Below are 24,269 nucleotides of genomic sequence, written 5' to 3'. Positions count from 1 at the left end.
TTAAGGCGTTTGTTGTTTTTTTTAAGTAGCACAAACAAACCAGCCCCCCCAACAACTTAAGTCCAGGTTTAGAAGTTTAAGAAAATTGTCCAAATCATCTTGTATGTTAAAACTCTAGAGTTGACTAAAATGGCTATGTTACATAGTTTGACCATTCTGCTGACAAACAAGGTTTACTTTTCTCTTGCTTTGTTGTAGGGATGGAGGCCTGAAACGAGCTAAAGTCAAAGATAGTTTCAAGGAAGAACAGCAGAAAAACTACAGCAAGATGCTAGTGAGAAATGGATCAATAGGAAGTCTGCCTACAGGAACAGAGTCAGACTGAATGGTGGCTCTTCGAAACAAATATTGCACAACCAGCCTTAGCAGGAGTAATATTTTCTTTTTCTAATTGAAATTAACACAGAAACCAGAGCAACAAAATCCCTCGTGTGTGCATATTCTCTGTATGGCAGAGCCTGCCAAGAGCAGTGTCCCTGTATCTCTCCCTCTTCACTATTCACTTCCCTGCTCATCTGCATCTTCATGCACTGAGGTGCCGCAGCTCTGACTATTCTCAAATGGAACACGTGAAGGAGTTAAGGGACAAAAGGGAAGAAAAAAAGCACCCAAGTTGTCCTGAGCTTTTAAGGATGAAGGGAAGTACACTGAACAGATGCTGTCAGGACACTGGTTATGCAAATACTTGTTGTTCATGGTACTTCAAAGCTTTAAACAATTTTCTTTTTCTGTTGCTTAAACTTCTTAGACGTAGACTTATTAATGTTTTAAGATGGTGTCAGAACTGTATCATTGTTCCTGTAAGCTTGCACCTGGATGTGCAAGGGGAAAGGGAAGCAAGGACTACAGAACTCAAAGGATAGGAAAGGAGCTGCCCTGCCAAAAGCACAGTTCAAAGATAACGAGGAATTTGGTGGCCTTAAAACATGGAATTGCCTTTACTGAGAACTGCTACCAGAGGGAAGAAAAGGGGCAAGTCATCAATCTCGCTGCCTGCTGCTACTGATCAAGTCATTTTCTTTAGACCACAAACTGGAAAGGTAAGATAGAGTAAGCAGCTGGATAAGGTAGGATTTGACAGATGTATTATGTTTTTTTTTAAGACTACCCTTCAGCAGAAATTGCTGCTAAAGGCTTTAAAGTCTGAAGAGCCCCTGCCAAAATAGATTTGTGGTGTTTTGGGCTAGCAATAGCTACAACTGTAAGCATAGGGATCTGTAAGTCATCTATGATACATGAAGTGGCATGTTCAAGGTTGCAGTATCTTGCTGTCTTAATGTAAAGAGTAAATAAATTCTATATTTGTAATGGGTCTTGTGTGGCATTTATGCTGTTATGTATGTGTATTTAAACAAAACAGTCATACTTCCTGGTAACAAACTGAAGGTCATGCAGAATTCTGTCAGTGTGACACAAAGCACCATATGAAGTTGTAGCTGAGCTCCTACCTGTTTTCTAACCTTACTTTCTCCTTCTCTCCCCCCCCAGACTCAAAGGAACAGAAATGGCTTAGTGTTTCTCCTGTCTAGAGTAGGAGTCAGTTGTCAGGCACACTGAACTTGAAATTAGAACCTGAATTCACATCATGGAGATGCAACCAATTTAGCTGTAATTAACTGGAAAAGAATAACGAGCTTCTAATTTTGTAACAAACCATGAGTGATTTTGTAAGTCTTACTTTGCCATAGCAAACAGAGTTCGAATTTAACACTGAGTAGAAAAATTTACTGTACTAGACCTGAGAATCTTGTTTAAAACTATTAGCACATAGTCTTACAAATAACGGTTCCTGATTTGGTTTGTTATTTGTTGCTTCTGTTCTTTCTTTCCTCTTTCTGTTATTTCTATGCATTTACACACAAATGTATATTCGTTGAGTATTACATAAGCACACTGCATTTTTCACTTGGTCTTGGACATCTGGTTGTGAAACCTGTTTTGAGATATGTGACCTTGGAAGAAGACATGGGGAACAACCAGCCCATAACACTTTCAGCTTCAGCATGACAGACCTCTATCAGAGCAAAAGTGCTTCTGTTGAAGAGGGAGGGTTAGGGAGCTGAGACAAGTGAGATGCAGCAGAGGTTTTTGCCTTGTTTGAATGTAATTAGATTTAGACCTGCTGCTGCAGTCCTATTAAGATGAACTGGTTGTGCAAGATTTGGGATAATGAACATGGTAGTTGCAACTTTTGGATACTTGCTCTGAGCTGGAGCTTTTCTGGCTTGTTTTGTCCATAGGAAGACTTCTGTAAGAAATTATTTAAAAATGCATGTGTATGCATGCACAAGTGTGCACGAAAAACTATTAATCTATAAGAGTGCACATAGGGAACTTCTCATGTATACAGTGGGATATTCAACTACAGATAAAACAACTAGTGTTAAGGTTAGGGTGTAAATACAGAATGCCTAAGACAATGTTTGTAGTCAATTTGTGGCCTGATATCCTTTTACATCATGCTTTTGTAGTAGACTGCCAGCAGTTAAAGTGCATTGGATGATAAAATCTCACTTTGCTCACTGAGATGGCCTCATGTTCAAGTGCTTTCAGCAACAGGATTCTGAGATTTGGAAGAAGCAGCAGAGACTGGTTTGGTTCATGCTTAGGGTAAAACTGTGTTTTAAAGCAAAAAAATCTGCTGAGCCTCACATAAGTAGTACAATGACAGGCAAGGTAAGTTAGATCTAGCAAGGCAAATAAGTCTCTTGTTTTAAAGCTGAGTTTCAGAGTTGTAAGGAGCTGCTACTGAACTGATGGTTAAATCTTTACTCTTTGGAGAACACAAGAAAATGCACAGATTAGTAGTAAACCTTACAAGAAGGTCTGAATGAGTAGAGTGTCTGTATGGCTATGAGATGGAGCATTGCTTGGTCCATCCATCCTCCAGCATGCAGGCAGGCTATGTCTGAAAAACAGTGGTAGCTTCAAATAGATGGTTCTGGACTATATCCTTAATTCATTAGACCTGAGATCCACATTTTTGGAATGGTTTCAAAAAGTCTATTATCTTGAGGGTAGTATTTTTATAGGGCAGCAATGTAAACCCTAGGGGATAATAGCAGTGGGAAAAGAACAGCAAATGTCACTTGTCCCAGTGCTCAAGATAACTATTCACGTGTCCCCAGCCTTCGGAAGGCTTTTTGTACAATTAATTGTTTTCCCTAAGAGGTCTGGGAAATGTCTTTGTATCAGTAGGGAGAGCCCAAGAAATCCAGGTGCCCCTTGAAGATTGAGACATCCTAGCGCTGGGAGCTAAGGGCATTAGTTATTATTTATGGACCTAATTTTTTTTAACACTTGGAGGAGGACCCTTTAAAGGAAATGGGAGTCTCCTTTTAAATTCTTAAACAATGGGGATGTTCTTCACTGGCTTTGGGGCAAGTAGTTGTTTTTAAACAGAATCACAGAATCGTCTAGGTTGGAAGAGACCTCCAAGATCATCTAGTCCAACCTCTGACCTAACACTAACAAGTCCTCCACTAAAGCATATCACTAAGGGCTACATCTAAATGTCTCTTAAAGATCTCCAGGGATGGTGACTCAACCACCTCCCTGGGCAGCCCATTCCAATGCCTAACAACCCTTTCAGTAAAGAAGTTCTTCCTAATATCCAACCTAAACCTCCCCTGCCACAACTCTAGTGCATTCCCCCTCATCCTGTCACCAGGCACATGGGAGAACAGACCAACCCCCACCTCGCTACAGCCTCCTTTAAGGTAACTGTAAAGTGAGATAAGGTTGCCCCTGAGCCTCTTCCAGGCTGAACAAGCCCAGCTCCCTCAGCCGCTCCTCCTAAGACTTGTTCTCCAGACCCCTCACCAGCCTCATCACTCTTCTCTGGACTCTCTCGAGCACCTCCATGTCCTTCTTGTAGCGAGGGGCCCAAAACTGAACACAGTACTCGAGGTGCGGCCTCACCAGAGCCAAGTAGAGGGGGACAATCACTTCCCTACAACTTCTTTTTTTTCCTGTTCTTCAAATTCTCCTGTTAATTTTTTTTACTGTGAGCATAGTAGGCATGGTTGAACGGTTCTATTGAATGTATCATGCTCTGCCTCTACCTGTTTTTTCTTCCATTATATGGAACAGAAACATGAAATACATGCAGGCTCTCATTGTAGAAAACTCAGTCTGGACTGGAAGGAGACTAATGAAAATCCTCAAATCAAGAGTCCTTGGAAATCTATTACAGGTAACTGTGTTCATTCTGGAAACTCCCAGGCTAAAATCAAAATTGTTTTATCCTGATATTTAAGGTGCTTTTTAATGTCCATGTCCAGTACAGTATGATATAGATGATGTAGATGTTGATGCCGGTGGCGATGATAGCACTAAGGTGGCAAACGTGGTGATGTATTCCTGCTCTTTGTTTGCAATCAAAGTACATGTATCGACGCAGCCATGCCTGAGCATATGCTCTTAGAGTAGGACACTGCTAAGAAATCTTTGGTTTTGAGTATTTATTTGGGTGATAAAATAGTTGTTCAAGCCTGACAGTGAGGGTGAGCTCTTGATTTCATCACAGCTGTGCTTTTTGTCAGTGCTGCTCCTGATGAATGTGTCCTTGCCATTACCAGCTCTGGTTTGTTGCCATCCAGAATTTTTTTTCTTGCCCTGAAATGAACGTAATAAAGACAGAAATGTGACCTCTGGAGTGAAGGTACAGACTCCAATGATTGTTCACTGTCTCCATCTCTTTATTAGATTTTCTGAGGCTGTTTTCCCCCCTATTTGCTGCACAATATCTATACAAATGAAATACCAGCACAGTCACTAAATAATAACGAAAAGGTAAATTCATTTTACAGAGAAGCCAGTGCATGTAAGACATCTAGAATGGTGATGTGTGTTTTTTATTTTTTAGTTTAGTTTTTGCACAGATCACAAAGTTACTACAGTCCTGGAAAATTAATATCTGGCTTTTAGGCTCTGTAATGATGTGCGACCTCTTATCCTTTGGCTATTGAGAAAAATGACACTGTTTTTGTTTTTAAATACTAGAGAGACATGCAGTGTGGTACAGTTGCTTGGATAAGACTGCCACTTATTTAGCATGCATGGGATGGATGAGTGCTTGGGTCAGTTGCCCATGTTATAGACTGTTGATAAGGCCCCACTGTTGGGCAGGTGGGTATGGAGTTACTGGGGCCTGAGCTTCAGTGGAGCTGCCCCTGTGGCAGGGTTAAGAGGCCTAGAGAAATTCCCCTGGGCCCTCCTTCTCCACTCTGTGGGCCAGGCATGGCACGGGGCAGCAAGCTTCCTTTGCTTTCCAGGTTGTTTTTCTGCATCTTTGTCAGGTGGGAAGGGTCACCTGGTCTAACCCTCACCCTGCCAGGTTGCAGGACACTGCTAGGGCTCCTGTCTGGGACAGTGACTCTGTCCTTAGGCCCCACACTATTGTAAAATCCACAGGTGACACTCTGTCCGGTTCATTTTCAAGCACCAGAGGTTCTGTGTGCATAGCATACGCCAGAAGACCTGAGTTGATTGGGATTTTAATTTCAGAGAGGGTGAGGTGCTTAACCTTAAAATTCTGGAAATTGCTCTGTGTGATGTCTTCATGTTGCTATTCCACTGCTGGAAGTTGTTGGCCTTACTGCAGTTGTGTCAATTTAAAACAAGAATGGATCTGAGGAGTGTGATACTTGGCTGTGGCTTGAACCTTATGTCCTATCTTATCAGGACTTTATCAAGATGTTAAGTACTAAGTCCATAGATTTCTCATGCAAAAGCAAGTTGCATGGAAATGGAAGAGCAATCTTCCTTAGAACCTTAAGGCAGTCACCTTAATGCAGGGAAATACTTCAGTACTTTGCAGGAGATGGACTTGGAGCTCTTTGCAAAGCAGTGCTGCATTTGTTTTGATGACTGCATAAAAGACGATTGGCTTCTTTATTTTCTTTTTGAATTTGCAATAAACTGGCTGGCAGGTGACTTAAACTGTCTTTACAGAACAGTGGAGATGCTGTCTCAGGTGATACTTTTTTTTCTAATGAACTAGGGTAAGCTAGGATGGGATGGAGTGACTTGCAAGAATTGCTCGCTGCTATTGGGGTTAGCAGGGAGAGCAGATGCTGCTGTCTGCTTTTTACCACAGCACTGCCACCTACCGGTTGGAGCCGTCTGTTGGCGTGATGCTGGGTGTGCCAAAGCACTTTATGCCTCTGGAGTAAACAAGAGTCAGAGCCTTTAACAGCAGCAGGTTTTTGTGTGTGCTGTGCCTTTCAGGACTTGACACCTTTCCTTGTTTTCTCATCATGTTTTATAATCTAGTTGCTAATTTTTTTTGAAGAAGCACTGTAATTTATTTTTTTCAAGAGAAAGGCACGAGCTTTGTCACTGAAGAGTGATGTCACTGAGAGGGCTGGAGTGGTTTGGCAGAAGGTGTGCTAAGGACTAAGACTCAGAGCTGAGAATGACGTGTAGCTGTATAGAGAACTTCAAGGTTTGATGTGTGCGCACTCATTAGTGAGTGCTAACCAACAGCCTGCTTACTTAATTGGCCCTGAAGATGCTGTCTCCAGTTGCCAAAACTAACGCATGCTGCTACTTTCTTCGCATTATTATTGTTTTACACAGTAATTGGCCTCTGAAATAACTATGCTTCTGTGAAATGAGTTTCACATCCTTTTCAATTTGATATATTCCTCATTTTGGGTCCTTTTGAGATACTGTGTGTTCCCACATGACATAGGCAATGAGTATCTAGCATTCTTTCCTGTATAATCGTAGAAACACAAGGTTGGAGAGGACTTACAAGAACATCTAGTCCAACCGTCGTCCTATCACCAATACTACCCACTAAGCTACTAAATCATATCTCATAGCACCTTGTCCAAGCGCTTCTTGAACACAGCGAGGGACGGTGACTCCAGCTCCCTGGGCAGGCCATTCCAGTACCTGACCACTCTTTGAGAGAAAAAGTTTTTTCCTGATATCTAATCTAAATCTCCCCAGGTGCAACTTGTGGCCATTTCCTTGAGTCCTATCATTAGTTATCTGAGAGAAGAGGCTGACCCCCTCCTCATCACAGCCTCCCTTCAGGAAGTTGTAGAGTGCATTCACCTCAGCCCAGCAGTCCAGCCTATCCAGATCCTTCTGAAGGGCCGCCCTACCCTCGGGCAGATTGACACTACCTCCCAACTTGGTGTCACCTGCAAACTTACTGAGGGTACACTCAGTCCCCTCATCCAGGTCATCAAGAAAGATACTAAACAAGATAGGCCCCAGTACTGACCCCTGGGCAACAGCACTTGTAATGAGACACCAGCTGGACTTAACTCCATTAACCACTACTTGCTGGCACGGCCCTCCAGCCAGTTCTTTAGCCAGAGAAGAGCGTACCCGTCCAGGCCACGGGCAGCCAGTTTCCCCAGGAGAATACTGTGGGAGACCATGTCAAAGGCTTTGCTGAAGTCTAACTAGCCTACATCAACAGCCCTTCCCTCATCTACCAGTCTGGTCACACGATCGTAGAAGGAGATGAGGATGGACAAACACGACCTGCTTTTCATGAACCTGTGCTGGCTGGGCCTGATCCCCTGGATGCCACGCACGTGCCATGTGATCTCACCCAAGATGATTTGCTCCATAACTTTCCCTGGAACTGAGGTGAGGCTGATAGGCCTGTAGTTCCCTGGGTCCTCCTTACAGCCCTTCTTGTAGATGGGAGTCACATCAGCAAGCCTCCAATCCTCTGGGACCTTTCCAGATAACCAGGAACACTGATAGATGGTGGAAAGCAGCTTGGCAATTACCTCCGCCAGCTCCCTCAGCACCCTAGGGTGGAGCTCATCTGGTCCCACGGACTTGTGACATTCCAGATGGAGGAGCAGGTCTCTAACTGTCTCTTTCTGGATCACAGGGCGGGATTCTCTACCTGAATCCTAGGGGATGTCCAGGTCAGGGCGTAAAGTACCTGAGGATAACTGATCTTACTACTAAAGACAGATGTAAAGGTGTTGAGCCTTATCCTTATCCTCAGTGATCATATTCCCTGCTGCATCAAATAAAGGATGGAAATTTTCCTTGATTCTTCTCTTGTTAATATATTTGTAAAAGGATTTCTTGTTCTCTTTTACTGCGGTGGCCAATCTGAATTCAAGCTGGGCTTTTGCCTTTCTAACTTCCTCTCGTTGCATATCTTAACAACTTCCTTGTAGTCGCCCTAAGTAGCCTGTCCCTTCTTCCAGCAGAGGTAGACTCTCTTTTTCTCCCAGAGTCTCAGTAAAAGTTTCCGGTTCATCCATGCCGGTCTTCTTCTCCTCCAGCTCACCTTACGGGACACAGGAACAGCCTGCTGCTGTGTCCTTAACATTTTCGTCTTGAAGAGCATCCAGGCTTCCTGGACCTCTTTGTCCTTCAGGAGTGACTCCCAAGGGACCCCTGCAACAAGTGTCCTGAATAGGCCAAGTCTGCCCTCTGGAAGTTCAAGACAGCACTTTTGCTAGTTACCCTTCTGACATCACCGAGGATAGAAAACTCTACAATTTCATGGTCACTCTGCCCAAGACAGTCTCCAGCTTTCACATCTCCCACCAGTCCTTCTCTGTTAGTGAAGAGTAGGTCTAGCGGGGCACCTCCCCTGGTGGGCTCTCGAACCAGCTGTATCAAGAAGCCATCTTCCACACGCTCTAGAAACCTCCTGGACTGCTTCCTCTGTGCAGTATTATACTTTCAGCATATATCAGGGAAGTTGTAGTCTCCCATGAGAACGAGTGCTGGTGATCGTTTAACTTTTACAAGCTGCTCATTGAATGCCTCATCCAAATCTTCATCCTGATTAGGTGGTCTATAACAGACCCCCACCAAGATGTCATCCCTACAGGCCTACCCCTGATCCTTATCCATAGACACTCAACTTTATCATTCCCAACTGCAAGCTCTTCAACATCAAAACACTTTCATATAAAGAGCCACACCACCACCCTTCCTATCTTGTCTATCCCTTCTGAAGAGCTTGTAGCCACCCATCACAGTACTCCAGTCGTGGGAGTGATCCCACCATATTTAAGTTATTGCAACTAGGTCGTAGTTAGCCTGTCGCACAATTGCTTCTGGCTCCTCCTGTTTGTTGCCCATGGTGCATGCACTGGTGTAGATGCACTTCAGATGAGACATCTACCTCACCCCCAGCTTCAGCATTGTTCCCCGAGGCACTTCTCTGGTGAGCCATGTATTACCCCCTTCCCCCATCATAGCTAGTTTAACGCTCTCTCTGCAAGTCCTGCTAGCTCCTGCGCTAGGATTTGTTTCCCCCTTTGAGACAGGTGAGTTCCATCCATTGACAACAGGTCGAGTAAACTGCTCCATGGTCAGAGAACCCAAAGTTCCTGTCTCGACACCAGCCTCTCAGCCTTTTACTCATTACCTGTGTTTTCCTAGCCTGCTCCATGTACTTCACCTCCCTAGAAGGAATAGAACAAAACAAGACTTGTGTTCCTGTTCCTTGAACTATTTGCCCTAAACACCTAAAATCTCTTTTCATAGTTTTAAGGCTTCTGTGAGCGATTTCATCACTGCCCGCCTGAACTATGAGTAATGTGTAGTAATCAGTGGGGTGAACCAGCTCCGGGAGTTTTCTAGTTATGTCCCTGACCCTGGTCCCAGGTAGGCAGCACACTTCCCTACAGCTCAGGTCTGCAAATGGGGCCCTCCGTTCCTCTGAGAAGGGAGTCGCCTACCACAACCACCCTTTCTTTCCTGGCAGAGGCAGTGTGAATGCATGGAGTCTGCTGCCTCGTCCTTGGTAACCTCTTAGGGGAACCTTCCCATGCCTCCTCACGTACCTCCCCTTCAATGTCCAATGCTAGAAACCAATTGCTTAGGGGGACCTGGGGACGCAAGGGAAGCAGAAGGGGGGTTTGCCCACTGTACCGAGCAGGGACCCTCTCCCAACCCTTCCCATCCCTCAGGTCACCACCACCACCCCCCCTTCTACAGGGACAGGGCAGGGCATCCACAGCCAATTGTGGGGTATCTCCATGGCACCTTTCCCTCTGGCAAGCCAGGGAGCTACTCCACCAGCTGATCTGCTCACAGTCCCTGATGGCCCTCAGTCTCTCAACCTGGTCTCCCAGCTCTGCCACCATGCTGAGCAGACCTTCCACCTGCTCACACCTCGCACAGGTGCAATATCTGCCGCCCTCCCCCGGCAGCAGTAGGATCTGGCACTCCCTGCAGCCGGAGACCTGTACGGCCACGGTTCTCGTGGGGGACTTCAACTTCCCAGACATATCCTGGAAGCACAACACAGCCCAGAGAAAGCAGTCTAGGAGCTTTCTGGAGGGCGTGGAAGATAGCTTGCTGATGCAGCTGGTTAGAGAGCCTACCAGGGGAGGTGCCCCGCTAGACCTTCTGTTCACAAACAGTGACGGACTGGTGGGAGATGTGGTGGTCAGGAGCTGTCTTGGGCAGAGTGACCGTGAAATGGTAGAGTTCTCTATTCTTGGCGAAGCCAGGAAGGGGACCAGTAAAACCGCTGTCTTGGACTTCCGGAGGGCTGACTTTGAGCTGTTCAGGACGCTGGTTGGCAGAGTCCCTTGGGAGGAGGTTCTGAAGGGCAGGGGAGCCCAGGAAGGCTGGGCACTCCTCAAGAAGGAAATCTTAAAGGCTCAGGAGTGGTCTGTCCCCACGTGCCCAAAGATGAGCCGGCGTGGAAGAAGACCAGCCTGGCTCAACAGAGTTGTGGTTCAAGCTTAGGAGAAAAAAGAGGGTTTATAATCTTTGGAAAAGAGGGCGGGCCACTCATGAGGACTATAAGGCTGTTGCGAGGCTGTGCAGGGACAAAATTAGAAGGGCCAAAGCTCATCTGGAGTTCAATCTGGCTACTGCTGTTAAAGATGATAAAAAATGTTTTTACAAATACATCAACACCAAGAAGAGGACTAAGGAGAATCTCCATCCTTTACTGGATGCGGGGGGAAACTTAGTTACAAAAGATGAGGAAAAACCTGAGGTGCTTAACGCCTTCTTTGCCTCAGTCTTTAGCGGCAAGGCCAGTTGTTCTCTAGATACCCAGCCCCCTGAGCTGGTGGAAGGGGATGGGGAGCAGGATGTGGCCCTCACTATCCACGAGGAAATGGTTGATGACCTGCTACAGCACTTGGATGTACGCAAGTCGATGGGGCCCGATGGGATCCACCCCAGGGTACTGAGAGGACTGGCAGAAGAGCTGGCCAAGCCGCTTTCCATCATTTATCAGCAGTCCTGGCTATCAGGGGAGGTCCCAGTCGACTGGTGGCTAGCAATGTGACGCCCATCTACAAGAAGGGTCAGAGGGTAGACCCGGGGAACTATAGGCCTGTTAGCTTGACCTCAGTGCCAGGGAAGCTCATGGAGCAGATTATCTTGAGTGTCATCACGCGGCACTTGCAGGGCAACCAGGCGATCAGGCCCAGTCAGCATGGGTTTATGAAAGGCAGGTCCTGCTTGACGAACCTGATCTCCTTCTATGACAAAGTGATGCGCTTAGTGGATGAGAGAAAGGCTGTGGATGTGATCTACCTTGACTTCAGTAAGGCTTTTGACACCGTTTCCCACAACATTCTCCTCGAGAAACTGGCTGCTCGTGGCTTGGACTGGCATATGCTTCGTTGGGTTAGAAACTGGCTGGATGGCCGGGCCCAAAGAGTTGTGGTGAATGGAGTCAAATCCAGTTGGAGGCCGGTCACTAGTGGAGTCCCCCAGGGCTCGGTACTGGGGCCAGTCCTCTTCAATATCTTTATCGATGGTCTGGATGAGGGGATCGAGTGCACCCTCAGTAAGTTTGCAGATGACACCAAGTTAGGTGCGTGTGTCGATCTGCTCAAGGGAAGGAAGGCTCTGCAGGAGGATCTGGATAGGCTGGAGCGATGGGCTGAGGCCAACTGTATGAAGTTCAACAAGGCCAAGTGCCGGGTCCTGCACCTGGGGCACAACAACCCCAAGCAGAGCTACAGGCTGGGAGATGAGTGGTTGGAAAGCTGCCTGGCAGAGAAGGACCTGGGAGTACTGGTTGATAGTCGGCTGAACATGAGCCAGCAGTGTGCTCAGGTGGCCAGGAAGGCCAACAGCATCCTGGCTTGCATAAGAAGCAGTGTGGCCAGCAGGGCTAGGGAGGTGATTGTCCCCCTGTACTCGGCTCTGGTGAGGCCGCACCTCGAGTACTGTGTTCAGTTTTGGGCCCCTCCCTACAAGAAGGACATGGAGGTGCTCGGGAGAGTCCAGAGAAGGGCAACGAAGCTGGTGAGGGGTCTGGAGAACAAGTCTTACGAGGAGAGGCTGAGGGAGCTGGGCTTGTTCAGCCTGGAGAAGAGGAGGCTCAGGGGCGACCTTATCACTCTCTACAGGTACCTTAAAGGAGGCTGTAGAGAGGTGGGGGTTGGTCTGTTCTCCCACATGCCTGGTGACAGGACGAGGGGGAATGGGCTAAAGTTGTGCCAGGGGAGGTTTAGGTTGGATGTTAGGAAGAACTTCTTTACCGAAAGGGTTGTTAGGCGTTGGAATGGGCTGCCCAGGGAGGTGGTGGAGTCACCATCCCTGGAGGTCTTTAAAAGACGTTTAGATGTAGCCCTTAGTGATATGGTTTAGTGGAGGACTTGTTAGTGTTAGGTCAGAGGTTGGACTAGGTGATCTTGGAGGTCTCTTCCAACCTAGATGATTCTGTGATTCTGGACAAGCCCTCCCTTTGGGTCGCCACAGCTTTTCTGGGCCAAGCTCTCTGCCTGGTGGAGCCCGCGGCAAAAACTGCAGTCACAAACGCTGCCAGCAGATAGGGTTGACTGGAAAGGGAGGAGGGGCAGAACCCCTGTGCCCCGCCGCACAGGGCCCCACGCACAGCCCTGCAGCACGCGGCGGGCGGTTACAAGGCGCGGCGCCGCCCTCCTGGGGAGCCCTAGAGCGAGCCTTTTCCAGGCAGAGGGCGGGGGCGCAGCCGCCGTTGCCCTGGCAACGCCCGCCCCATGTCAGCCTCTCGCGAGAGCCGGCGGGCACGGCCTGGGCGCGCGGCTGGCGCGAGCCGCCCCTGGCGGAGCGAGGGCCCGAGGGAGCCTCGTAGCGCGTGGTCGGGCGGTGCGGCTGCGGCGGCTCCGAGGCGGCCGGCCTCGACTACTGAGCGAAATAATAAAAATACGCAGGCGGTTCTGTTTTCGGATGCGGCTTATTGGTTTCTTTGACACAGCCTAGAGCGCTCGAGAACCCAAAACACTGTAGAATTCGTTGGCAAAATCTTCGCCAACAAAGTAAAAGATCGTTTTCACTGCTTTGAAATTCCTCTGTGGTTAATGAAAAACAAATAAGCCTTAGGTATACACTGCTGTCATGTTCCTGATACGAAATGACCGGCCTCGTTTTTCGCATCTCTCGCTGCTTGGCAAAAAGCTCCGTGAAAGTGGGGTTATCTCCTATTCTCAGAGCACTCCTAGATGATGGATACTGCTAGATGACGAATATTTCCCAGTCACATTGGTGTCCGTTACCCCTTCTTCAAGATCTTTGGATAAACAGAAGTTTTGCTGCCAGGGTAAGCTATAATTATTTTTGAAAAAGAATAAAAATGTGGTTATGTTACTTAATAAATACAGATGCAGGTGCAGGTTTATACCAAAACATACATATTCTTAGCTTGTGCTTGAACCTCTGGAAGCTTTACAGTTAAAAAAATAAATAAATAAATTGAAAAAAGCACCATTGTGTGCACGGATACCTTAAAAACTTCGTGGCTCAGCATAGTAGGGAGATGGGGATTTTCGCGATTCTCTAAGGTTAATGCTCCTCCGACAGGCTCCTCTGCATAGAGGTCTGGGGGAGGTGTTTCCCAGCCCTCCGTGCTGGTAGCACCAGGGGCTGGCAGCTGCGCTGCTGCAGGACTACTGCCGCCCTTGCTTTATTATACGGGAGCAAATAAGATCCTTTACTTCCTCCTGATGGAAACATGCACCAATTTAGCAAACAGTTTGAGCTTGAGCTGGTTAAATCATAGTAAACTTGATTATAGAAATAATAGAAGCCAGCCAAGTGCAGGCTTATTGTCAAAAAGATAAAATTACTTATTTGAATCCCTACTGGCTAACTTTGCAAAGCTGAGGTGGCTTAACAGTTTGGGACCTTAAGCTGCGTTCGTCTTTCAGCTAGCACATCTTGCCACATCGCCTGCTGAAATAAAGTTGAGCAAGCATGGAAACTGTACAAATGGGGTTGCTGTTGGTGCTTACGCTGTATTACGTTTTAGCCCGATTTACGGGTTGCTGCACTCATAGCAAGTTCTGTTACTCCTGCCAGGCTTGTAGCTCTCTGTTGTGGAGCCTCTTTTCCTGTAGGGTTTGGGGGCAGGGAGCTATCTGAGTAACTAGATAAAGAATAACGTTGCTTACATACGTCTCTGTGGTTCCTCAAGGAGATGGACTCTGTAGTGAGTAAAACTCTCAGCCACTAAGAAAATTGCTATTTGAATTGGTTGTCACCCAGAGAGAAAACAGAGGAAATACATCCCAGGATGTGACAGCACAAGTGCTGTCTTGAGAATGCCTGCGATAGCCCTGAAAATTTTTTCATGGGCATGTGATGACAATTCCAGCACATCTCATTACAGCTTACACAATTCCCTTACTCCAGCATCTCAAACAGCTTTCTCATGGTGTGCGTGCTGTGGTTTCACCCTGATGGGCAGCTGAGCTCCACCACGCCGCTCTCACTCCCTCCTCAAAAGAACAGTAAGGGAAAATGGAATAGAGAACGGCTCATGGGTTGAGAGTAGGACAGGAGCAGGGCTCACAAACTGCCATCAGGGACAAAACAGACTTACCGTAGGAAGGTTAGTACAATCTTTACTAGCAGACTAGAACACCGAGAAACTGAAAGCAGGTAACACCTTCTTCTCTGTCCATCCTCTCCCATCTCATCTGCCCGAGCGGTGCAAGGGGGCTGCAGTCAGTCCGGAGGACTTCGCCTTCTGCTGCTCCGTGTTGCTCTCTCTGTCCCTGCTCCATGGGGGTCCCTCCCACCGGATGCTGTCTTTCCCAAACAGGTCTAGCGGGGGCTGCCCCCAGGCAGCAGCTCTTCAAGAACTGCTCCAACACGGGTCAATTTTTCCCCCCTTTCTTTAATCTGCCCTCACAGAGGCTTTACCAGCACTGCTCACTGGCTCAGCTCTGCCCAGCAGCAGCTCCTTTTTGGAGCAGCTGGAGCTGGCTCTTGTCCAACATGGGGCCGCTTTTGGGCTCTTCTCACAGTGGCCACCCCTGCAGCCCCCCACCACAAAACCCTTGCCACTTAAGCCAAATACGTGCATGCATGTTCTGAAATGAGAGTGGTTATTCCACACTTAGCAGAGAGGTAAAATAAACTGCTCAGGATACTATTTCAAGAAGACTATTATGCTGTTGAGCATCATGTTACTTTCAAAGCTGTGTGAAGAGGGTGCTTTATATTGCGTATAGCGGCTTATAAATTAGCGTTTTACTTCTTTTACTTTCAGAGTTTCAGACTTTTATGGTTCTTGAAGTTAGAGATGTCACAGCATTTAAATAGGAAGATAAAATTTCGTTTTATATGGGCCGCAGTGCAAAAATGCTCATTTTTAGATAAGCAATCAAGACATGCTAAGATGAAGCTGCCAATCAAAATAGTCCATAAAGCTAAGCACAGAGTCCCACTACAGGGGCAGAAAGCCAGCATGCAGCAGGCTTTTGGCCAAAAGTGTGCTTGGACAGCAGCCAGAGAACAGGGAAGCAGACTCAGGCCCTGCAGGTGATTTCTGAGCTGGAATAATTGTCTGTTGTGAGCAAACTATTGCAGAGCGAGCCGGGCAGGCCAGATTTTGGGGGAATTTGGATCCTGGGGAATGGCAGACATTTGTCCACTGCGTGCATACCGCACGGACGTTTGTGGGGTTGCAGTCGGTTCTCCCAGGTGGAGGGGCTGTGCGCAGCAGTGGAGCACTGGCAGGAAGAAGGCTTCAGCTCCTCAGTTCATCTTGCAGTAGCCTCTTGTCTCCAGACAGCTGTGGAGTCGTATGGTACACATGTGAAAATTTTGATAAACTTTTCCTTCACGATTTTCAGAGGGAAGAGGAGAAGTCTTTCTGAAGGGCCATGGATTTAGGTTTGGTTAGTTTGTCCCCTGGTGTGTTGTGGGAGGGAAAGCAGGCTCAGATTAGCATGGTAGCAGTGTGGTAGGGGTCTACAACTGCTGTGTTAGTAGCCAGAAATCTGTTCTGGGCACACAGAGCTCTCCGTTCCCATTTGGGAGGGTGAGATGTTTAATTGATTTACGTGGCAGTGTGATGAAATCCTTTTGTTGTGATACATTTATGTATTCTTAAAGCACCTTTTCCTCATAGTCTCAGATGATGGAAAGAAAGTACGCTCGGTCTCATTTCTGTAATTCACTCATGCACCGTTTCTGGTAACTAACCGGGAATCTGCGATCTGAGACGCATTTGTGGGCTTTCTGCATCCTAAAACACTGAGTGGTAAGCTGATGAACAACTGCTGGGGGGCACAGACTGGCTGCTGGTTTTGCATTCCCTTCATTAAGTGGGAGGAAAGCTGGCGTTTTACAGCACACACGGCTAGGGGTCAGCACCAGCTCACGTTTGCGTTTTGCCTACGAGCATCTTCCTCGGCAGCGCCCTAAGCAATACGGCCCATCTACATGGCGCACTGTTGGCGTACTCCAAGGAGATGGGCTATAATTGGCCTTCATTGATTTTGTTTTTATTGAGCTAAAATAGAGTCACAGCTTCTTAGGCAAGAAGAGCTGATTGATTTGTGGTAGGATTCAGGACTATTCAGTTGAAGAAATAATTAATTATGTTCTTATTTAGTAATTGCCAGGGTCTAAGTTTGCTCTTACCATTCAGGTCTGTACTGCTGAATTTTGTCTCTAGACTGTCTGTCCTTTTAAAAGCTGGGAAAAGGTGCCAACATACATAAGGCAGTTCACAGGAAACAACGCTCGTTATCTTGTCTACCCCTTTATTACCAGTTCTTTTTTTCCCTTCACTTCCTCCACACTTACCCAAATGCATGCAGCTCTTTCCTGATGTTAATTGATAGCTCCATTCCTGGCAATTCATTTTTAAAACTGTTCCAAGAAAACACCTTCTTAACCAGAAGCTGGAAAACATTGGAAGATAGTTGCTTTCTTTGGAAAAATTGAATAGTAATATGCTCTTAAGATTTTTCTGTTACTAGCTCAAACTCTTGCCCAGATGAAATGCTGTCTTGTGTTGGGCATGGGTGTGCAACAAATACACCTGCTTAGATCAGGAGTGGGGGGCTGTTGATTGCGTGTGTGCTGTTACATGCTTGTGAAGATGAAACAGTGGGGGTGTGCTTGTGTGACTGAGTTGCGGTTTTGCTGAAGCTGGAGGGGTAGTTGTTTCTTACCTTGTGCCGTTCTTACGAAGAATCCATCTTTTTAAACCTTCGGGATGTGCCTCTGAGCAGACAGTGCAGTACGGCAGAGGCAGATTTTATGAGCTGTGCTAGTAGAGTTGAAAGGAAGGTTATAATGGCCATATACAGCGAAATTAGCATTGACAGGTATCTAACAAAGATGATAATTAGTACATTTTCTCTTCTTCTTATCTTTTGCTTGCAGCATGGTATGGTGACAACATTTGTTAGTTCTTGTAAAGTGGTGGATCTTACTACGCGTACGACATTAAACGCTAATGAATTGAGTCCAAGCACTTTCTGTTCTGCTGCCAGGAAAGCAGAGCTCAGTAAATACCTTGCACCAAGCAAGTAAATGACAAAGGAACTCCCTGGACAAACAACAACCACATGTAAGAGATCATTCTTTGTAACAAATTAGTTCTTAAATAAAAGGCTTACCCAGTGGCTTCAGTGGACGAAGCCTCAGTGAGCACTCTGAAGCAGACACGGTTGCCAGTAGTAAGTAGGACACAACCCTGGAGGGGCCTCAAGTCCTTCACACGTGTGTGTTGTAGGGGCAGGAAAAACAAAAGAAAAGACTACTGGAAAAATAATAGTGGTTCAGATGGTCTTGGCTGCTGGTGTCAGTAAAGGGCCCTATATAGCTCTGAGGGAGATCGCCTCCCCCTGTGCATCTGTCCAGCAGCTCTGGCTTTTGCTGGGGAGGTGAAGTTGAAGAGCCCTGGGCTAACTCATGCCCCTTCTCCACCCCCTGTACTGGAAGGGGTGCGGCGCTGGATGTGTTCAGAGGGCTGCAGTTTGTGCCAGGAATGCATTGTGGTGGTGGAAATCTTGTAGAAACTGGGACGAAAAACTGCAAACTTGCTGTTCTTCTGTGCTTCTCAGAAATGACAGAATTTAACTTGGAAGCATCTTACCAGAATGGCCATACTAGAAATCTACCACATTAAAGTTACTCCTTTCTTTCCCTTGCATTTCCAAGAAAAAGCAGGCAGCAAAACATTTCAGTATAAAAAAAACAAACAACATTTCTTCCCCCTCATCAGTTTCTGTGGAAAAAGATCTGAAAAGATAGAAGGGAAGTAGATTTTGAAGTTTGGTTGTGAGATTTATTTATTATTATTATTATTATTATTATTATTATTATTATTATTATTTAATTCTGGAAAAATAAAAAGCTTTCTTTTCAGGAGTATTCCCTTACTTTAAAAAGTTGGATCAGATTTCTTTAGCATTTAAGTGGGGAATTCATATCGCTCAGATGTGAGCAAACTTCTTTAACCCTATCGTATGGAAGGAGCTCCAACAGAGGGAGGGAAAGGACCGAACACGAGATCTTACAATTGATATCTGAGTGGACGTGGAACACCATCATGACAAACTCACAACTCAGTAGTCGCTGCATGGGGAGAGAGCCAGCTTTGCTTAGTTGTGTGCAGCTCCAACGTGTCCACACCCCAGCAGCTCCATGAGCTGTCTGTGTGCCCCAGCAATGAAAACGCCCTCCTTTCCTTGGTGGCAAACCTGTTTTTCAGATAACTCGTCCTTGAGTGCGGTTGATGCCAATGGCCGACACGACAAGCGCGCCTGCATTGTTAACACCTGCAGGTCTGTGCTTTGGCTGGGGGTCCCGGGCCTCTGCTGTCACCCAGCAGCCAGACCCGTCCCTGCCCATGGAGAACTGATTTCTTTTCGCTCCTTGTGTGGAAAATTGACTGTCTGCCCCACAATGTCTTCATGCTCCAGCATGAAGGGTTCCAGTGCATGGTTTGGTGGTTATCTGGTTATCTTGGTTATCTGCTGGGAACCGTGCTTCGAGTGGGATACAAGGTGATGTGGGAGGCTGCGGCCTGAAGGAAGGGAGGTTTCTGGGGGGAAAGGGCGTCAGGAGCCAGCTGTGTGATCTGATGGCTGTACATCCAAGTTTTTTCAATATCAAGATGAAAAAAAATCAAGTTTTTTTAAAAATCAAGTTTTCCTCAATATCATGGTGGTGGTAACTACTCAAAAACCTTGACAAGAGGTGGTGAGCATTGCTTTCTGTTGGAGTGTTTTTTTGTAGAGAGTTAACTTGTGTGTCTTCTGTGTCATTTGCATCCCCATCTTGCTATTCTCTCTGCATGAGAGGTCGCAGTCATTTCAGAGCAAGGAAGATAGGAACGGGGATATTTTGCATCTATGCTTTATAGCGTTCGTTGGCTGACCAGCAACTTGATGGCACTTTTTCCTCCATTTAATTTGTGGAAGGCAGTTTTTACTGCATGTGTGTACCCCTTGGATTGGACTCACATATTTCTGCCTTGGGACGGAGGTAGTGCTTACGGCAGAACAGTGCATTTGTAAAGGTTGCCTGTTTTGGTCGGTGTTATGAACAGTTGAATCTGAATTCCAAGAACTCAAGAAGAGGTTTCCCTTGGCTTTCACTGAAAGCGGGATCAGGCCTTAAATCTGCTTAAGATTTTACATGCGTTTTACAGGCATCTTAAACTTCATGGGTCTGAGAGGGACCAGAGCTTCAAAGTCTTGACACTTGTGTGAGATGGGTTGCCTTTAACAACAAAGAATTTCGTATGCTGATATCCTCTGGATAATGAATGATCAGCTTAGGAGAAGATGAGCACCTTGGGGGCTGTACAGATTATTGGACAGCCTACCCTGGAGCTTCAGCTGCTGCATTGTAAAGATAACAAATGATCAACTGATCTCATACTTTGTACTTACCTTAATTGGTAGCAGCGCTTTGGCCACACTGGTTGTTGTAGCAGCTTAGGCTTAGAAGACGTGCTCTGGGGGGAGGGGAAGGAAAAAAAAGTCAAGGGGCATAGGACAAGGAACAAAAAGCGCCACCAATAAGCTTCCTTATTGGCCTGTGTAATTGTTGTGGGTAAAACGGGAGTGGAGCAGAGAGCTGGGAAAGGGGAGTACAGCAGGAATGGTCACAGCTGAGATGATGTGGAAACGCCCCCTGTATGGAGAGAAAAGCTTGCATTGCGTCCTTCTCCCTCACCAGCTGAGCCCTCATTTTTTCTTTTTTTTCAGAAGGATGCAGAACTAGGTTAAATGTCTGAAGTCTGTCTTTCACATAATACTACCACATCAGTCTCTGTAAAGAGACTGACCTGGACATCTCTGCCATTGCTGCTTTGCAAATGAATTTACGGCAACAAGTTCCAACTACAAGGGTTCTTATTGCTGTTGCAGTATTTCCTTCTCCCGGCACTGCTGCATAGGTGTTCTGAGGCCTTGGCAGACGATTAAGCCCTGGACTTCTATGGTTCAAAGGGCGAGTTACAGAAACCAGTGACTGTTAAGAGGTGATTGGCCTCAGGAAGTCCACATTAGACATGAAGTTACTTCCAATTGCTGTTGCCTCTGTCTTTGTAGGCAACAAGTAAATCCCTGTTTGCCACTGCTGGTGGTGAGGTATATAAAATAAGTTGCTGGGTCTGAAGGGAGTACAGGCGGCTGTGCAGCTCTAATGCTGTATGCAACAAGGGAACATCACAAGCAAATTTGGTCTAATGGTCTGCCAGAAATCATCAAACGTTTGTTTCACAAAATGGAAGGGAAAAGCTCTTGAACTCTGCAATATAAACCAGGGAACCAGCTGTAGAACTACATTTCTTTTCTGTAATGAAAGGATCCTATAATGACTCACGTCAGGATCACATACTGGAATAGATGGTTTTTGTGTTGTTATCTGTCACCTTGGCAGGTGAGTCTTCACTGAGATGGAGGTGGTGGTAGTAGCACCCAATGGTTAAAATTGTTCCTTTTGCTGAAATTTCTCAAAACTTTGGAACAAAGCTCAAGTAAAGGTAGTTGAACTGCACTTGAGAAATGAAAATAAGGAAATAACATCGTGGATGTATGGTTGGATGGGCAGAGTATTAACTTTCCAGTACTTCTGGAGCAATCTTTACGACTGGGTTGCCGACACATGCAGAACCCCCCAGAGTAAAGTACAGCTTTTAACCAGATATTCAGCCCAATTTTGAAAAGGACAGGCATCTGTCTTTAGTGGCCTGCAGATGTGAAAGCCTGCCAGTGGGAATACTGTCAACTCTATAATGTCCTGTTTCTGGTTTTGCAACTTTGAAATAACTGCCAATATAAGAGTTGAAACAGATACAAATGAGTGTGCTGTGGTGTTAGCAAATGGAGGCTATGTTAATCTTGGTATGGAGAGTGTCTGTGTGTTAATAATGATCAAATAAAATTGCACATTAATAATGGTCATAAGTCATATTGACTGTCTACAGCACTTTCAGCCCAGATGCTCCAAATTGTTTTATGAACCTTGGAAAATCAAAACAAGACAAGGTAAGGCATGTTGTCCACCACAGACAGTGGAGAGAAGAATGAAATTTGGCATTGCTTGACTGTGTTGGCCAGAAGTTTTCCAGTAGCCCTGAGCAGAACTGAAATGTTGTGACTCGGTCTTCTGCACTGAGTTTTTGGTTCATTGGTATTGCTGGACAGTGGGGCCCTTCTGGGTTAACTGCAGCTGGAGTACTGCAGCAAAACTTCCTAGCTCTGCCCACCACTTATGATGCTAAAGAGCAATTTCTTCTTTCTCCATTTTTTGGCATGCAAGATGCCCTCAGAAGATAGCAAGAATTGTATATTTCGTAGCAATAATGTATGACAAATCTTTAAGGCTGGTTTCCTAATTTGTTTCTACTTCAATTAAGTTTTTTTAACTGCATGTCTTGTCTCATAAAATGATGAACGCTTTCAATTTATTGAAACAGTTGTTCTATAAAAGAGCAATATGCTTGAGCAGCTCTTTGTACTGATACATCATCATCAACCTTAGTAATGAATGGGACAGAGAGATAGGGCTGGTTCTGGCTCCATTGAAAACATTTGTAGATTCTATCTGGAACAGATTTTATTAAAATTGCAACAAACTTTATAAAGCCCAATATACGCTTCATTAAGGGAACATTACCTTACAATTATGATTAATTAGATTAAACTTATGAAAGTGTGATATTTGTTCAAATCAAAAGGGTGGTAGGGAAGAATGATGGATGATGAAAGAGTGTGATAAATGAAGAAAGCAGCTGAACTAAATTGAATGTGTATTCATCCGTTTTCACTTCATAACTAATGATAAATTGAGCATGTCACATTTAACAATACATGTCTGAGCTTAAGCACAGCCCTGGCTCCTGTACTCTAATGTCTTTTGTCAGGTAGCTGCATCTAGGGGATGTGATATTTTGTTTGGAGAAACTTACACAGTTCATTATCTATCTGTCCCCGCAGCTGAAATCACAAATGAAAGCTCTTGCCCTCTTGAAATAAAATCATGAAAGTCTCAATTAGGACAGAATTGTCTAGGAAGCACAGTCTGACTGTGAAGTGCTAATTTGACTTGGAAAGCAAGTGATGTATTGAAAGTTGTATGTTGTTGACAAGAATACAGTTTGGGATAATTGCAAACTTGAACGAGCCTGTGAGGGTTAAAGCGTAACTTGGTGGCTCACGCTCACTTGTTGTGCAGCTACTTGTGGAAGATGCTTTTCAGCATTAGCTGAAATGTAAGAATTTGGCCCCAAAGACTCGGGGGACTCTGGGCAACGAATTTGTGTGGGTGATGCCTGGGTGCCTCAGGATGGTTTCACAGCCTTCTGAACTCATACAGCTTTTCCTTTGTTAACTGCTGTTTCCTTCGGCAGGTCAATCTAAAAACCACAGTCTTCCCATTGGTAATCGGCAGTTCTACTTCTTTTCTTGGTTGTAATAGGTGTGAAGCAGGATGACAGCAGTGAGTGAGTACTGGGGATATTCATTTTGTTTTCATCTAAAACAAAGGAAAACGCTTTGTTCTGGGATCACTAAGAGCTCTGACCAACCTTTCATACCAGAGATGTTATTTTAGCTGACTTGGTTCTTTCATTCCTGTTCCAAAACTATTTGAACATGTTAGGCTAACATCAGTGATGGCCAGTTGAGCTGCTGAGCTGCACTACAAATGAAATTTGGGCATGAGATGTTTAGCGTTTCCAGGAATAGTTCAGCTGTGACCCAACAAATCCTTGTGTGCTGTAGACCAAAGAACTAAAAAAGGCTGTTGTGTCGTTTCAGAGGTAATGGGGAGCAATCGCAGAAGGAACTGGGTGCATAAAATAATAGCTGTGGTCCCCCCAAACCAAAATGGAAGGAAGTCCTGCATCTCTTAAAAGCACTGGACATGTACTGTAAACTAATAATAAATGCAACTAGGGAGCGAAACATCGGCATAAATGTAACGTATAACTGGTTACCAAAGATTGTAGGTAAAGGGTAGTCTCTTGTCTTCCTCTGGTAATTAGGACGGGGTCCCTTGCTGTCTGCTCCATGTTGCTTTAGGTAGTGCAGGATCAGAGACCGCTTTTATTCCCTGTGCTGTTCTTAAGATGTTTTGTTCCCCCTCCTTGCAGTAAAGCTCTTTGGCAGGGGAGGTACACACTGTGCCCCGTCCTCGTCCCTTCCCAGGAGCATCCTCTGAAGTTTGACTGTCAGTTTGCTCACTTGCCCCCAGCCTTCCCCATGTGGCGGCCACACAACTATCACACCGAGGTTCTGGGGTGCAAAGTATTGAGCTCAGAAATACATCCTGGCCTGCTCCAGAGCAGTGATGGGCTCAGGCCTGCCGTGGGCACGCTGTGCCCATGGAATCACTGGGAAGGCGCGTAGGATTGCCTGAGTGAGCTTGACTCTCATCCCTGTTTCCTGACGCTTAAACAAGCTTTTTCTTGGCACACTGAGTGAGGAAAGCTCCATCCTGCTAAAGAAGAGGGATTGCAGGGTGAGGCCTTGCTCCCAAAACGTCATTCCATGGTTTCCAGGCAGGACTGCAGGAAGGATGTAGCCCCATCTATTGTCAGCCTCTAT

General features: G+C 45.9%; 1 protein-coding gene and 1 long non-coding RNA gene across 4 annotated transcripts in view; one reads left to right on the top strand and one right to left on the bottom strand.

The window, feature by feature from the left end:
• GPAT3 (glycerol-3-phosphate acyltransferase 3) overlaps positions 1-1,308 on the top strand; it is a 20,490-nt gene extending 19,182 nt beyond the window's left edge. For all 3 annotated transcript variants that reach the window (XM_083834200.1, XM_083834202.1, XM_083834201.1), the window contains exon 12: positions 199-1,308. In XM_083834200.1, coding sequence (XP_083690326.1) covers positions 199-325 — 127 coding nt within the window. In that variant the 3' untranslated portion in view covers positions 326-1,308. The remainder of the gene's footprint in view (positions 1-198) is intronic.
• On the bottom strand, positions 1,087-24,269 carry LOC310898781. The gene is made up of 2 exons (XR_014583708.1): positions 13,688-24,269; positions 1,087-13,509 (listed from the first exon to the last, which is right to left on the bottom strand). It is a non-coding gene; the product is annotated as an uncharacterized lncRNA (long non-coding RNA).

This window comes from Anser anser, assembly GCF_964211835.1.
Source record: "Anser anser genome assembly, chromosome: 4".
In the NCBI taxonomy this organism is placed as follows: domain Eukaryota; kingdom Metazoa; phylum Chordata; class Aves; order Anseriformes; family Anatidae; genus Anser; species Anser anser.
Note: the sequence above shows the minus strand (reverse complement) of the source record. Positions and strands in the feature narration are given on the sequence as shown.